The following is a 14,452-nucleotide window of genomic DNA, read 5'->3' on the forward strand; positions in this document are numbered from 1 at the left end:
ATGACAAATTGGAATTTATTTGCAAAAGCAGGCCATGTTGACCGCTGAAAGTATATTTGTGGTAAATTTATAGTTCGATTTCCCTTTAAATAAGCAGATGAAAATCGCGTTGCAAATTCCATTTCGGATTGAACAAGTGCTACCGTTTGCGGTTCCTCTTTGTTTACCTTTTTCCGCGATAATTATTGTGTCTAAGTAATCGTCATCAATATCCAATTTTTATTTTAAATATGATTCCGCATTGATGAAGGAGCTTAGTAATTGCAATTGAGCATCAATATAGGTAGCGAAGATTTCCTTCATGTACTGAATTTTCTTTTTTAATTTATCTAGAGCTTTATCTGCAGGATAGTTTCCAATCCTGTTTTTAATTGACCTTTGAAGGTTTGCCGCTTAACCTTGAGATCAGTTAAGTTTTGCTCATCAGGGGCTTCCATTGTGGAAGAGGATAAGAAAGGAGTAATAGCTTAAAAATAAACGACGTTACTTGAGAGATGTAGGACTACCAAGTTGATGAATCCGGAGGTTGCAAATTACTTTGCTGCAACTTCTGACGGCTCGTCAAATAGTGAACAACAAAACTCATAAAGCTGTGATTGAAACCGGAATTTCGAAAATTTCCTACTTCCGTTATGGATAGGAATTAAAAAAGGCGCTTCTTCTAGATATAAATTAGCCATGTCGATCTCAAGTCGATTAATTTGGATACTAATTTAATATCCTCAATGTGCACCGTATTAATGTGCACCGAAAATAAATTGGGCTTCTTGGTCATGACAGGGTTGAATAGCCCCATATTTTAACAATCTATCTATAGTTTCCTTCCCCAGTTCCTCAACTGATGAGCCAAATTTATTGACTCAGTTAAATGAAAAACAGACTGCTTAAAATTCATCTTGTAACCTTTTATACAATTTAAAATAAAACTATTATGAGTGATCTTTCTCTACTCATTAATAAAAAATCTAAGTCTTCCTGTTTCCTGCTTGTGTCGGTGATCTATTCTCGGATGGGCCGATTTGGATTGGCGTTGAGGAAACCAGTAAGCTCTTCTTGGTGCACTGTTGACTTCCCGATTTGATCCCGTTTGACTTCCTCTTGGGAGGTCTCTACCCTCGATACCTTGAAAGTTGAGGCTATCCAATTTAACTGACCCGAAGGTTTTAACAGCAATTTCCTTGGAGTCGGTTTCAGTTTAATTTCTGACGCGACTCTCTCAATCGACTTAATTTTGTCTGATAGGCTTTCTACAAAGAGAAATTTAGCGATCTTACAGTTTTCCAGTACCTCTTTTTACCGTCTCCCAGTAATGAACCTCTAGTTGCCGTCTCCCAGTAATGAATCTCTGCTATAAGCTGACCAACATCGCAGAAAAATTCCAGCAGTTAATTTCTATCAACCGCCTGATTTTTCTCATCTAATATTAGTGAAATTTCCATACTTAAAGCGAGCATTACCGAACTAATAGACTTTTGGATATCGCTAACATACTTGTCTTTTTTGAGAGCTGCTTGTTTAATAGCTGCGATCTTTGGGTTAAGAATCTCCTTCTAATCGACAACTGCTTGAGTATGAATATTTTATCACCACTCTTAACCTCTTCCTTTAAACTCTCATTAATTCAGCTGGACCAACGTGTGGCTAGTTGGGGTGTAAACTTCTCACTAGAGGATTCTCTGCCTTCTCGCCCAAAATCTTAATACACATCACCTCCAGACGAATCTTTCCCACTACTGCTGCGGTATAAATTGGTTCGTCAATGTCTGCTGTTGCACATGATTTATAATTGTTTACTCTCTTCTCCTCACTGTTTGTTTGTACTGTAGGTTCATCTGTCTGTTAGCCAGATGCCTGTTCATCTTTCGCAATCAATAAGATAACTTCCAAATCGATTTGATTATTGATCAAATTATTTAGTGTTTCTATAAGCAAAAACAACAAAACATGGTTATGATTGTACCACTCGTCTACGCACAAAACCAGGTGAATGAACGATATGTCCCACCACTTATGTGAGCCCATCGCCAAATTAAATATTAACAATAGTCTATAATACTGCAGGCAGTAGATATTAAAAGACCGATGCTTTTTCGTTATTTTTACCGTATCTATGGACGTTGACGGTTGGCGGTTGGGCGCTGATAAGTTTAATGCCCCTTCCAATTCCATTGTGGAAGAGGATAAGAAAGGAGTAATAAGCTAAAAAATAAATAACCTTATTTAGAAGATGTAGGGCTACCATTATAGGATTGCAGACGACAAAAAATAGGGTTGATTTCGGAAGCTACAAGTCTCTTTATTGCAACGGCTTGTTGTTCGTTTAGTGTTTCGTTATAAGGTATATACGACCTCATGATGGCACTGCTTCATTCCCTTTTGTGATGATTTAGCTTCTCCTTGGATTGCTCATAGTGTCATCAGAATCTGCCTCGAAGGACAAAAATTATGTTGCATCGTGAGGGCGCAACTATGAGAGCGTTTCCAGATATGCGTTTTGCACTGAACTAGCGATGATAGTCAACTTGCACGAAGAATTTCCCCTGTCTCTTCCTTGTTAGAGTTATAGATTCACTGGTCGCTATGAATAAGGGTGGTGGCACTAGGCTATAATGCCATTGAAGACCGTCAGTAAAATAACGCTGGCCACATTCCCGCAAATTAATGGGAGAACGTGCATTCTTTTAAAGAATCCCGTAAGACTTGCGAGGTGGATGCGCGATAATAAATATTACGTTCATATATATTTAATGAAATTAATTTATTAAACCTTAATTATTATTTATCGTGATGATCGGTGACCTAGGTGCAGCAGAAGGTATGTCAAGGAATTCAATACTGTTCGTAGCAGATGTAGGCTCCTACCGTACACAATGTGAAGCACGTAATCTCGAATTATAATCTGATATCTCTGAATTAGTATCAGAATCATTTCCTTTCGGAATAGGAAATTGTCAGTTGTTATATTTCTACCTTGTTTTGGATATGGTTCGGCTAATTTTAATGTTACAAACTCGCCCAACGATTTTGAGCATCGAGTTTCATCTTTCTCCATGTAAGGGAAACTGCTGTTTGGACGTCAACTGCTAACCAAAACTTAATGCCAAATTTATGAGGTTGGCATATATTGCGTAAACTTGCATCGGGCTTTCGTTAGAAATAATTGTTCATCTATTGATATGTTTTCATATGGCTTACAACAAGCCTGGCTATTACTTATATATCTCTTTCATATTTCGGATATCAGCGCAAATTTATCTATTTGTACTCTTTCGGATTGTTGGTTTTTCTTTTTGTTAAAGCGTATGAATCTCAGAATTTCTGTAAATTTATCTCTTTATTGTGTTTGCAAAGAAAGCGGGTCCCCATTTTTTCGACCATAAATAAAAAGCTTTCAATGCCCGTTTCATATGCCCGGGTATATAGAATTTCTAACAAACTACGTAAACTAAGCAATTGTGATTGTCCAGTCTTTTTTCAAAACTCGATGTGCCTCCGTTTCAGTGCAATCCTTTATGTGTTCCATTATGTGTCTGTCAATTATTAATTCGAAAGTACTAGTTACACAATCCAACATAATATTTTTCTTGCCGTAGCCAATAGGTCCTGCGATATTCTTGAATATCATACGAACGGGCGTCCTACCCCCAAATCCGCCTGCTTTCAGTTTTATCCACTGTGTCCTATCAACTACAATTTCAATTTCACTCATTACATTTTGAGATGTGCTTGAAATGCTCATCCTCTCATCTTCGGAGTCAAAACTAGAAAGAATACGCATCCTGTTCTTGTTACGACACACTTTCAAGAAGTTTTCCTCTTCACTATCCGAAGATCCTCTTATCTCTCCACTTTCAATATATTTAGAATTTTCACTCTTATCTTCGCTTTGATCTAATTCATACTGATCTTTAGAAATATTCTCAGAATAATCTTCATTGATATTAACAATTCTGTTTAATATTTTATTATATCTCCTGGATTTACTCATGATAGAAAAGAAGGAGGATTGGTCAAAATAAAAAAATACTGTGCCCAAATTCAATTACCCTATTGAAAATACAATAAACGAAAACTGTCTACAATAAATGAAAATTGTACACACTATCTTTGAAAAACATTCTTACTCAGTCACTGCAACAATTATACTGAACATCCCTTCTTGTTTTAAAGGTTTCTGCGGCGATAAGATAAGCGATTTCAGACAAAAAGACAAAAATGAAGATACAGACTAAAACTCAGACCATATAATCGGCTTTTCTCTTTTATCAACTAGCCCGTCAATTTGACGGGTTTCGTAGAGATAGATATACTACATACAAATTTCAAAATTTAGAATGCTTAGGAAAAAAATAATTGTGTGCATAAATTCTTTGAATGAAATGATAAATTTACGATGTAAAATGATTAAAATTAATGCTATGGGTTTTTGGCTATTTCATTTCAGAGTTTGGAATCCGTCAAATTGACGGGTCCCATACACCTAGTGTACATTCTCCTGCTAGATGAGAACAATCTGAGTTGGCTGCCGAAAGCTTTAACACATTTTTTCTTTTCCTCCGCGTTTAAATGTTCCAAACACAGTAATGATTCTACCTAACCTGCCCTATCGCTTTTATTAATTCCATTCTCCTGAGGCTTACACTGATTATTCCAGTGATTATTATCGAAATGATCTTGAAGCTAGCTGCAATATTTTGGCATCCGAATTTTGATATACTGTAATTAATAATTGGTTTTCATATATTGTATATTCTAGTAATATCAGCGTTGGCATGACAATCTCATGATCCTCGTAGGTAGTCGTAAAATAGGCTCATCTCTGCTTATTTTTAAATAGCGAGTCTCTAGTATATAGTTCTGGCAATGATTCCAATCTGGGAATATATCCTTTCCTAACTTCTTTATTCTCTACGTGGCACCGAAATAAAATACTGTTCCTAGCGACGATATGAATTAGTTCCCTATCAATGAACAATATTTCCTGACTCGAGAATTCGTCCTTTGGTAATTCACGTTTGCACCGACTCCTATCAGGAATTCACTTCAGAATTCCATCCTGCTCTATGGGAAAAATCAATTCAACTAAATGAAAGCGGACTGGTTTCCCAAAAAGATTTATATATTTTTATATACTTTCGTACAGATATGGCTACTCGTTATGTTACTTATTCTTATAGTCTTATTTTCGTTTTCATATCATAGTTACTGACTACGTTATTACCAAAAATTGTGCTGTTATTGATGCTTTATGGTATTATTTAGTCGTCTAAATTAGATCATTAACTCTTTGCGGTCATATTAAATTTACATACATGGGTATCGATATAGGCTTTGGACGCAAATACGCTCCTGGCAAAAATGATCAGTGTACTATGGTCAAATGTATGTTCGGCAATTTTCATTTAGTAGACATCTCATTATATAACTCGTATGTCCTGTATCAATGTGTAACTGGTAAGAAACTACAATATAACGTTTTTCATCTGTCACTAATCAAACAAATTCTGCAAAAATACCTTCAAAATAGAAAAAAAGCGGGCGGTGGCAAAAGAAGCGTAGAAAACCTAACATTTCGTTTGACTGGGAGACATTTCCCTTCAAAAATTTTTAATGTAGAGAGAAAATCGACAAGGAAATGTGTTGTCTGTAGAAGACAGTAAAGAAGGAAGGATACACTATATGAATGTAAAAAATGCAACGTCGGATTATGAGATGATACTTGTTTTGAGATTTATCATAAGCAAATCAATTATTAATTTTCCTATTGTTTTCTCTTAAAATATCAATGTATTAAATGTTAATTTTTTAAAATATATATATTTGAAGCCTTTCCATGATTATATATAATCCTTATTATAATTTGTTTAATTTTCTGATTTTGAATATCCAAATACATTATAATTATCAAATTATTGGGATTTCAAATTCTAGCAGGTGAGTAAACAGTATATATGGAAAATAAAAATATTTTCATTCAATGTGGAACAGACAACGGAATAGTAATTGGATTGTATACTATATTATAATGTGTCATACAGCGTCGACGAGATCCATACTGCGCGAAAAAGTATTCAGTCCCCGGCGATCGTCAGCGCCAGTCGCACGCTGTTCGTACGGACTGCATAGGCCACGAGTATTCAGCACTCAAAGGGTTAATTCTATGCCAATTGAACCTGATTCGATATTTTTCAGACCCATTTGTTTCGCTTTACGACGATTTTCGCGTACGCGGCTGTGCATCAAAATATGAAAAGTTGAAATCTTGTCCTATACTCCCGAAACCGGATTCTATAAATGAGATTTATCGATAGTAACAGAATATAACATTCTTATGAAGATATTATTTGAATTACAACGGAAAGTTGGAGTCATTTTAGAAATATGTGCGATTTTGAATTCAGCAATTAAGAATCGAAAAAACTTTAACAGAAATTGTGTCACAGTTCTGAAAAAATTATCAATCGTTTCAGCGGAGTGAATTACAGAAGAAACAAGTTTTGTTCGAAACGGATGTAAGATTTCGAAGAAAACAGGACTGTCCGCCAAAACATTCAAAGCTTAAAACGTACTCTTCGACACATCATCCGTTCGGATCCTTTTAATAAAACAGCCAATTTCCTTTTCGACTCGTTTCTTATAATTTTTAAATTCAATAAAAATATCTGAACATTTCTTAGGCATAACGGCTTGCGTATATTTGATGTAATTGTCAATGAACGTCGCAAAATATTTTGTACTACTAATAGACTTGACATTAAATGGATCGTATATGTCAGAATGCACTAAATCCAGTTATATTACAATCGACAAAATCCTTATATGGTAAATGATGAATTTTCCCTTTATCATATACTTAACTTCTAAATTGATCACGAAATGGTATTATATCCATATTTATCACCATAGCTTCTTGTATCAATTTATTCAAGTCACGAAAATTCAAGTGTCTATGTCTCTCATGCCATCTCAATTGCTTCATATTTTCATTTGTCGAATAACCTGTTACTATATTATTTGGCTGTTTGGGCTTCATTTTCCACGTACAATTGGCTTTTTCCCTTCATTTTAATTGCAACAATTCCATCTCTACGCTTAATTTCTTCGAAATCCACTGTCAATGTTATTGGGTTGTTCAGAAAGTAATTTCGTTTTTTCCCGACAGAGAATTTAATTGTATTTTTTTGCAACCAACTTCACACTTAAGCCGCATAATCATTATATGTTTTGAGAGCTGATATAGCAAGGCTTGTGTGTGAAAAAGTCCAATTGATTTTACGCAGTAGTTTTTGGTTGGTGCCCTTTTAAATATGGAGAGCAATAAGCAGCATTTTCGTCATATTTTACTTTTTTACTATAGAAAAGGTAAAAATGCTGTTCAAGCCAGAAAAAAATTAACCGATGGATATGAAGAAGATGTGTTGACAGTACGCCAGTGCCAGAACTGGTTTGCAAAATTTCGTTTCGGCAATTTTGATGTCGAAAATGCACCACGTTCTAGAAGGCTGATTGAAGCTGATAAAGACACGATAAAGGCATTAGTTGATACAAACCGGAGAATAACAACACGTGAGATCGGTGAGAGATTAAATTTATCAAATTCAATTGTTTATGACCACTTGAAAGGCCTGGATTTAACCTCGAAACTCGATATATGGATTCCCCATGTCCTCACGGAAAGAAATTTGTATCGTCGCGTTGACGTCTGTGATTCGCTTCTCAAACGTCACGAAAATGATCCATTTTTGAAGCGCATCATTACAGGGGACGAAAAATGGGTTGTATATAATAATGTCAAACACAAGAGATCATGGATCAAAAAAGATGAACCGGCTCAAAGCATTTCCAAAGCCATATCCATCATAAAAAGGTGATGCTGTCTGTTTGGTGGGATTTTAAAGGAATCGTTTTTTTGAGATTTTACCGGATAACACAATAATTAATTCGGAAGTCTACTGTCATCAGCTGAGCAAACTGAATGATGCACTTCAACAGAAAAGGCCAGAATTAATCAACAGAAAAAGTGTAGTGTTCCTCCAAGATAATGCGAGACGTCATACAACTTTAGTCACTCGCCAAAAGCTTTTACAGCTTGAATGGGATACAATGCCACACCCACCATATTCTCCAGATCTGGCACCTTCGGATTATTATTTATTTTGGTCACTGCAAAATTTTTTAGACAGTAAAACCTTCACTTCAAATAAGGAAGTCAAAAATCACCTCGATCAGTTTTTTGCCAGCAATGACCAAAAATTTTATGAGCGTGGAATCATGCTACTACCAGAAAGATGGCAAAAGATATTGGACCAGAATGGCCAATATATAATTTAATAAAATATTCGTTCATTATACGAAAATTGTCTTTCATTTTCACAAAAAAAAAAGAAATTACTTTCCGAACAACTCATTACTATATATCTATCCATTATCTGTCATACATGGCATTGATAATAAATTATTTTGGATTCCTAGTACTAATACAGTATTCTGCAACTTAATTTGGTTTACATTTCCGACTTTTAATTTGACATTTAATTTCATAGTTCTTGCACTAGTTGATTTTGTACGTTTTTCCGTAGCTAGGTGGATTTAACATATTTCTGTGTTGTCTAACTCTGAAAATTTCTTTAGGTTACTGCATTTGTGTCGCATAGCGCTTCTATCTAGATACTATTCATTTAGTATGATCCTGCTATTAAGACCGTTGCAGACATTGCATTCTCCGTATACGTCCTCATCGTCTGCTTTTTTACACTTCTGCAATCCGAAGATTTATGTCCTGATTGTATTTACCCGCGAACTTCAATCTTACTTTTGTATCGCGCTGGTTCAATTGTGTATTTCTATTAGATTTAAATTTGTTTTGGTCACTAAAGCGTCGTTTTCATCTTCATGGGCAAAATGCTTACTATCACGTTCTAATTGTCTCTCTTCTTCCTCTATTAATTTTGCTTTTAATAATTGAATTCACGATATTACATCTTTAGATTTTATTGTATTGCTACACAAAAGTTTTCGTATTCGAAATATAAAAAGCTAAGAATCATAATTGATAGTAATTCAATCGGTATGTTTATGCCCACTTTTTCTAATTGTTTAGCGATGTTACACAACAAACTATTATACGATAACATAATTCGCGAAAATTCCTTTTTCATGCGATACAATTTCTTATGTAAACTAACTTTCTTACTGGACCTTTCGACTCATACATTTGTACTAATGTTTCTCATACTTCTTTCGATGACTGGACTCTTTTTATCTGATTCCATTGATTGCTTTTACCACACATACCAATACGGCGTACTCGACAGGGGCCCATGAGCCCCCGGAGACACAATTACTCCCTAACTATATACATTGTGGCCCTATTCCCACCCCATGGTGCACTGATCAGGCCCATTCAAGCCCGTATATAAAACATCTACAGCAAAGCGATGCTTGAGCCAGGTGCCGCCTGAGCCGCTCGGAGCCTTGCCCGAGGTGGCCGCACTGGAGACATTCTCTTATGCGGACTATTGTTCTCACTTCGCACTCCTTTCCACATATACACCCGCACGTTCACTCACACATCCTTGTTCGCGCGATCGTGCCCTGCGCCTCTCAGCGTCCTCCTTTGTTCGCATGATCCGCTCAGCGAAGGTCCGAAAGACCGCCAATCCTCCCGAAATAGTCAGGGAGACCCTGACTATCATGAGAAGGGTTAGCTGGCCTCCCCCATCGCACCTATCAGCTCATTCCTGGCATCCATCCACGCCGGGCATTCGACAGGGTGTGCTCCGCCGTATCCTCACTCCCACCGCAGTGGAAACAACGTGAGGAGGGAAGCTTTCTTATCTTATTTAAGTACGCCGAGAAACAGCCATAACCGGTCATCAGCTATGTGGTGTGAAATATCGTTCCGATAGAGAACTGCCTCCCAATCTACTCGGCTAACCATACGGCAATAGCCGTCCTCGCACGCACTCCCGTTGTTGCTGGTGCTCCTACGAGCCCGAGTTCCTCAATTTTCCATGCTTCTATTGCCCTCCTTCTGGCAAGAGCTCCCAATACAGCCTTAGTACACGGAGGAACAGAATCCTCCGCGTTCCTAACAGACGTATACGTCTCCATCAGTTGGAGTGCCAGATGAACTAAAGGAATATTCCCCGCAATCATTATAGCCGCGTGGAAGGAGACCGTTTTATAGGCAGAACACATCTGGATCGCCACCCTTCTCTGGATACTCCGAATAATTCAGCAGATCTTCATTTCCTCAACGACGTCGCACCACCACATCGACACTCCATAAAGGAGCACCGAGTGGATCACGCCGCCATAGAAACGTCGCTTCTTCTCCCCCGACCCGTAAAGGTTCGGAAGGAGCCTCCTAAGGGACCGCGGAGGATATCCTCCGCTTTATGGATTAGGGCATCGAAGTGGGGGCTGAACGACATATTTGAATCTACTACTATGCCGAAATATTTAACGCTGGTTCTAATTTCTACACAAACCCCTCTAAGGCAAATCTTAGGGGGCGGAACATTTCTGCGCTTGCAGAAAGCTGAGGCAGGGAAGGCCATGGCCTCCGTCTTTTGCGGCGCCACTTTAAGACCCAATCCTTCGATCTCCTCCACCAAAACGTCCAAGTCCCGCTCGGTGTTTATGGTAGCCTGAGACAGGTCCCATCCCGATGACAGGAGGGCCATGTCATCCACATAGCAGATAACACGGGAACTACCTGGCATCGGGGTTTGGAGAACATTGTCATAGGCAATGTTCTACAACATAGGGCCCAAAACGGATCCCTATGGGACCCCACAAAATACACTTGTCTTTCCACGGCGCGTCCATGTCTATCTGTATATGTTTTGGCGCGATTGTCTAAGTAACTTCTAATGATGCTCACCAGGTAGCATGGAAAGTTTTTTCGATCCAACGCCCTAACGATAACGGCCCACAGCAAGGAGTTGAAAGCGTTAGAGATACCCAGACTTACCAAGATATCCACTTTACTGTCCCGCGTTGATGCCTCCACAAATTTTTTAACATCGAGGACGGCATCTACAGTGGATCTGACCGTCTACTCATACTGCGATGGCGCCAGGGTCCGAATCTCATTTAAGAAGCTGTTGATCCGGCCAAGAACTATACGCTCGAATAATTTCCAGTTCGCCAATCACGCATATGGGTCTATATGATCCCGACAAGTCCGGGAGCGCGTCCCTTTTCTTTTTGATCAGGACGAGCCTCACTATCTTCCACGCTTTCGGGAATTTTCCTGTCCTCAAACTTGCGGAGAAGCACTGTGCCAATCCTTCCCCACTGTGTGTTGACGCAGCACGCACAACCACACGCTGTATCCTATCCAGACCAGGAGCCTTCCTTCCTTTTCCTTTCCTGGCGGCAGTCAAGACCTCCTCCACAGAGATAATCACCTCTGAGAATGTAGGTTCCTGCAGCTTATCAGGACCGTTCCCGGTCCTCCTGGGAATAGTTCAGAGAAGATATTCTCCAGTACCTCATCCTCCACGGTTTCAGTTACTAGTGGGGCATATGGCCTAAATTTTCATAAGACCAATTTTTTTCTGCCCCATGGATCATCCTCTATAGAGTCCAGCAGGTCCCTCCAGGAGTTCACCTTGACTTCCTTAATAGCAGTAGTCAGTGCCCTCCTTGCGTCTCTTCGGACGTCCAGACACCGCATTATTTCCTCACTGTTCTTCCTTTTCCTGATTCTGGAAAGTTTCCTTACTGTAGCCGTCGCAACGGCCCTAAGGTTCGTTAACTCGTTCGATCACCAGTAAGGACTTTTACTACCGCAGGTTTGTCCTCTCTCCCGAGACATGGCCATATCACACGCTTCTTTCAATGTAGACTGTGCCTATTTCACAGTTTGTCTGCACAGTCCGCACTGGCCGTATTCCCTCCGCAAATAGTTCCACCCGTCCACTCCCCTGAAATGAGGGCCGCAACCAATTAGTCCTCATCCAGGGAGTTAACCTTCCAACGAAGGGGCTTTTTATCTTGTAGGCGAGAATTTTGATCCCCTGCAGCCTTGTGCCTATAGCTATATCTAACAATGCAGGTGGTCTGACATGGATTCAGCCTCATCCACCCTCCAGTCCGAGAGACGGACGCCAGCTGCCGGCGTGCCCCACGTTAAATCTATAACGCTCGACCCCTGTGTCTCAACGCACGTGGTGCAGCCAACCCGGCTCAGCAGACCCAAGTTCATTCTGTTGGCCCAGACGCAGAGCAACTCACCCCTGCGGTTATTTCTGCCTTCCGAGTCCCATCTGCTGAACCGGGCATTAAAGTCGCCAGCCACCAGCGCTGGGAGAGCGGGGAATGTTCCCAAGAACTCTTCGAGCTCATCAAGAAGTCTACAAAACCTGTTAATATTCTCGCTGGGAGGATAGTAGACTAAAACTACCAACGAGTCCCCCCATTTGACGGCTACGTAAAAAAGGCCCTGACGCACCAGACTACAGGGTCTTCGACCTTCACCCACAAGCACCGCAGAGAGTGGAGTCCCTCCCAGGGATGAGAACCACCTCTCATCCCTAGGAGGAACCCACCACGGCTCCGCAATGACCGCAACATCTATCTTGCCCTCGCGCATGCGCTGTGTTAGCTAGTCCTGCGCACAGCGTACATGGTTCAGGTTTATCTATAAAGCAGCAGAGGTTATTGTCTATGGGCCTTCTGCTGCTTCTACACCTATTGAGGTGCCCGGTACACCCTGTTCCTCCTCCATATTTTCATGCACCCTTTCCTTCTCGGTCACTTCCACTATCCTACGTGTAGTTTTTTCCGTGAGCTTATGCGGGTCTTTCCGGATTGTTTCCGGGCAAACATTTGGTGCCCTCCCGAAAACCTTGTCTATCCATTTTCTAGGAAGCATTACCGGGCACTTCCAAGAACCGGCACGGTGGTTGGTCGACTTCCGGCCGACATCTGCACAAATCGGACACGCTGTCTTATCCGTGCATGTCTTAGCCAAGTGGACCGGCTTTCCATAGCCGTAACATAGGTCTATCCTAGGCTTTGTTGCCGAGCACATCCTGACGCAACCCTGATAGTTCCTGACTTAATTAATATGCTTGATTTTGGTGTTAAAAAAATACTGGCGTTTTGCTGATAAACCAGTAGTTCGTTATAGCACTCTTTTGATGGTCATATCTATATTGGTACCGGAGTGCACCTAACGATGTAAATCACTTTTCCCGTTGTCACGGCCATGTAACCAGCTGATTTCATCACGTACGCGAATTCATCCGTTCGCAATGTAGCCAGTGCCAAAGCGTTTTTTAACACCTGTTTTTCCAATTCGCACTTTTGTTTTATGACATCATTATATAATGCGGTTATCTGGTTCTTCATTGTTTTTACTAGAAAAACAAATTTTGAGTTCATGTAAGCAAAAGATAAAGATCCTCAACTAAAAGTTTTATTTTTGATACAGATGTTCGGCCTTTACGTGTTTCCAGTATAAACACTTTTGGATGTTCACTTTTTAATAATGTGTAACCGCATAAATAATTTCTAGTATGAGCATGACATCATGCGTAGTCAACATATAGAATACTTCTACCTTTCCTAAAACTATTAATTTTGTCGCTAAGCCCTCATATAGCACATTGTAATGCTGGAAGTTGCAGGCTGAATCAGTTATCCAGAATGCATTACCCTCCTTGTCTGTAATACAAGTGTCCTCCGTGAAAGAGCATCTAGTTCCCTGTCGGAGAATTGCGTTATTATCCTTGATTTTTACCGTGATAAAGTATCTTTGCAGGTTGATCTTCACCGATGCTTGCACTATTACGTCGTCTCAGGTGCCATTTGAGTCAGCGTATCGTGTTCCAGTACATATAAATCCGGCCAACCGTGGATACTGATCCGGCCAAGGTAACATTTAGATAGTCTGTAGTGTTGAGTTTTAACCTTGATATTTAAAGGATGGGAGTTATGCCTAAGATTGTTGTGTTGAACGTGATTTTTTACGATTCCGAGTACGTATCCAACATATATACTCTTTTCCAGTTGTGGATGACGGACACGTGAGATGCCATTCTGCAATGTTGTATCGTGCGGTCCAGTTCCACATGATATTGATGCACATGCGTGCGTTTGTTAGCCGGAGTAGTTGTATATAAACCTACCTAGAATTCGGCGCTTCGGTAGGGTTGTCACAATCCCCAGTGTTCAACAATAATAATGTTGTAATATTGGTGATCGCTCCTCCGCAGTCGTACCCCAGGAAGGCGGCACAGATTTTGACTATATATAACATCGTTAACGCTACTGTTAATATTTTTCCTACGTCTTTGAAACAGTTTAAATTCTAATATTTGTTTAATTTAGTTTCGATTTCCTTTTAATTTGTTATAATTAAATATTTTTGTTTTTCCATTAACTTGTAATTTAATATTGTTGTGGGATAGCATATCTAGAATTTTGTAAGAGTCAA

General features: G+C 39.6%; 1 protein-coding gene across 1 annotated transcript; it reads right to left on the bottom strand.

Moving 5' to 3' along the window:
• Positions 1-3,445: 3,445 nt before the first annotated feature.
• LOC124956043 lies at positions 3,446-3,988 on the bottom strand. The gene has a single exon (XM_047511391.1). It carries the CDS (start codon positions 3,986-3,988, stop codon positions 3,446-3,448), a length of 543 nt encoding a protein of 180 aa, XP_047367347.1.
• Positions 3,989-14,452: the final 10,464 nt, after the last annotated feature.

Source organism: Vespa velutina, chromosome 20 (assembly GCF_912470025.1).
Source record: "Vespa velutina chromosome 20, iVesVel2.1, whole genome shotgun sequence".
Lineage (NCBI taxonomy): Eukaryota > Metazoa > Arthropoda > Insecta > Hymenoptera > Vespidae > Vespa > Vespa velutina.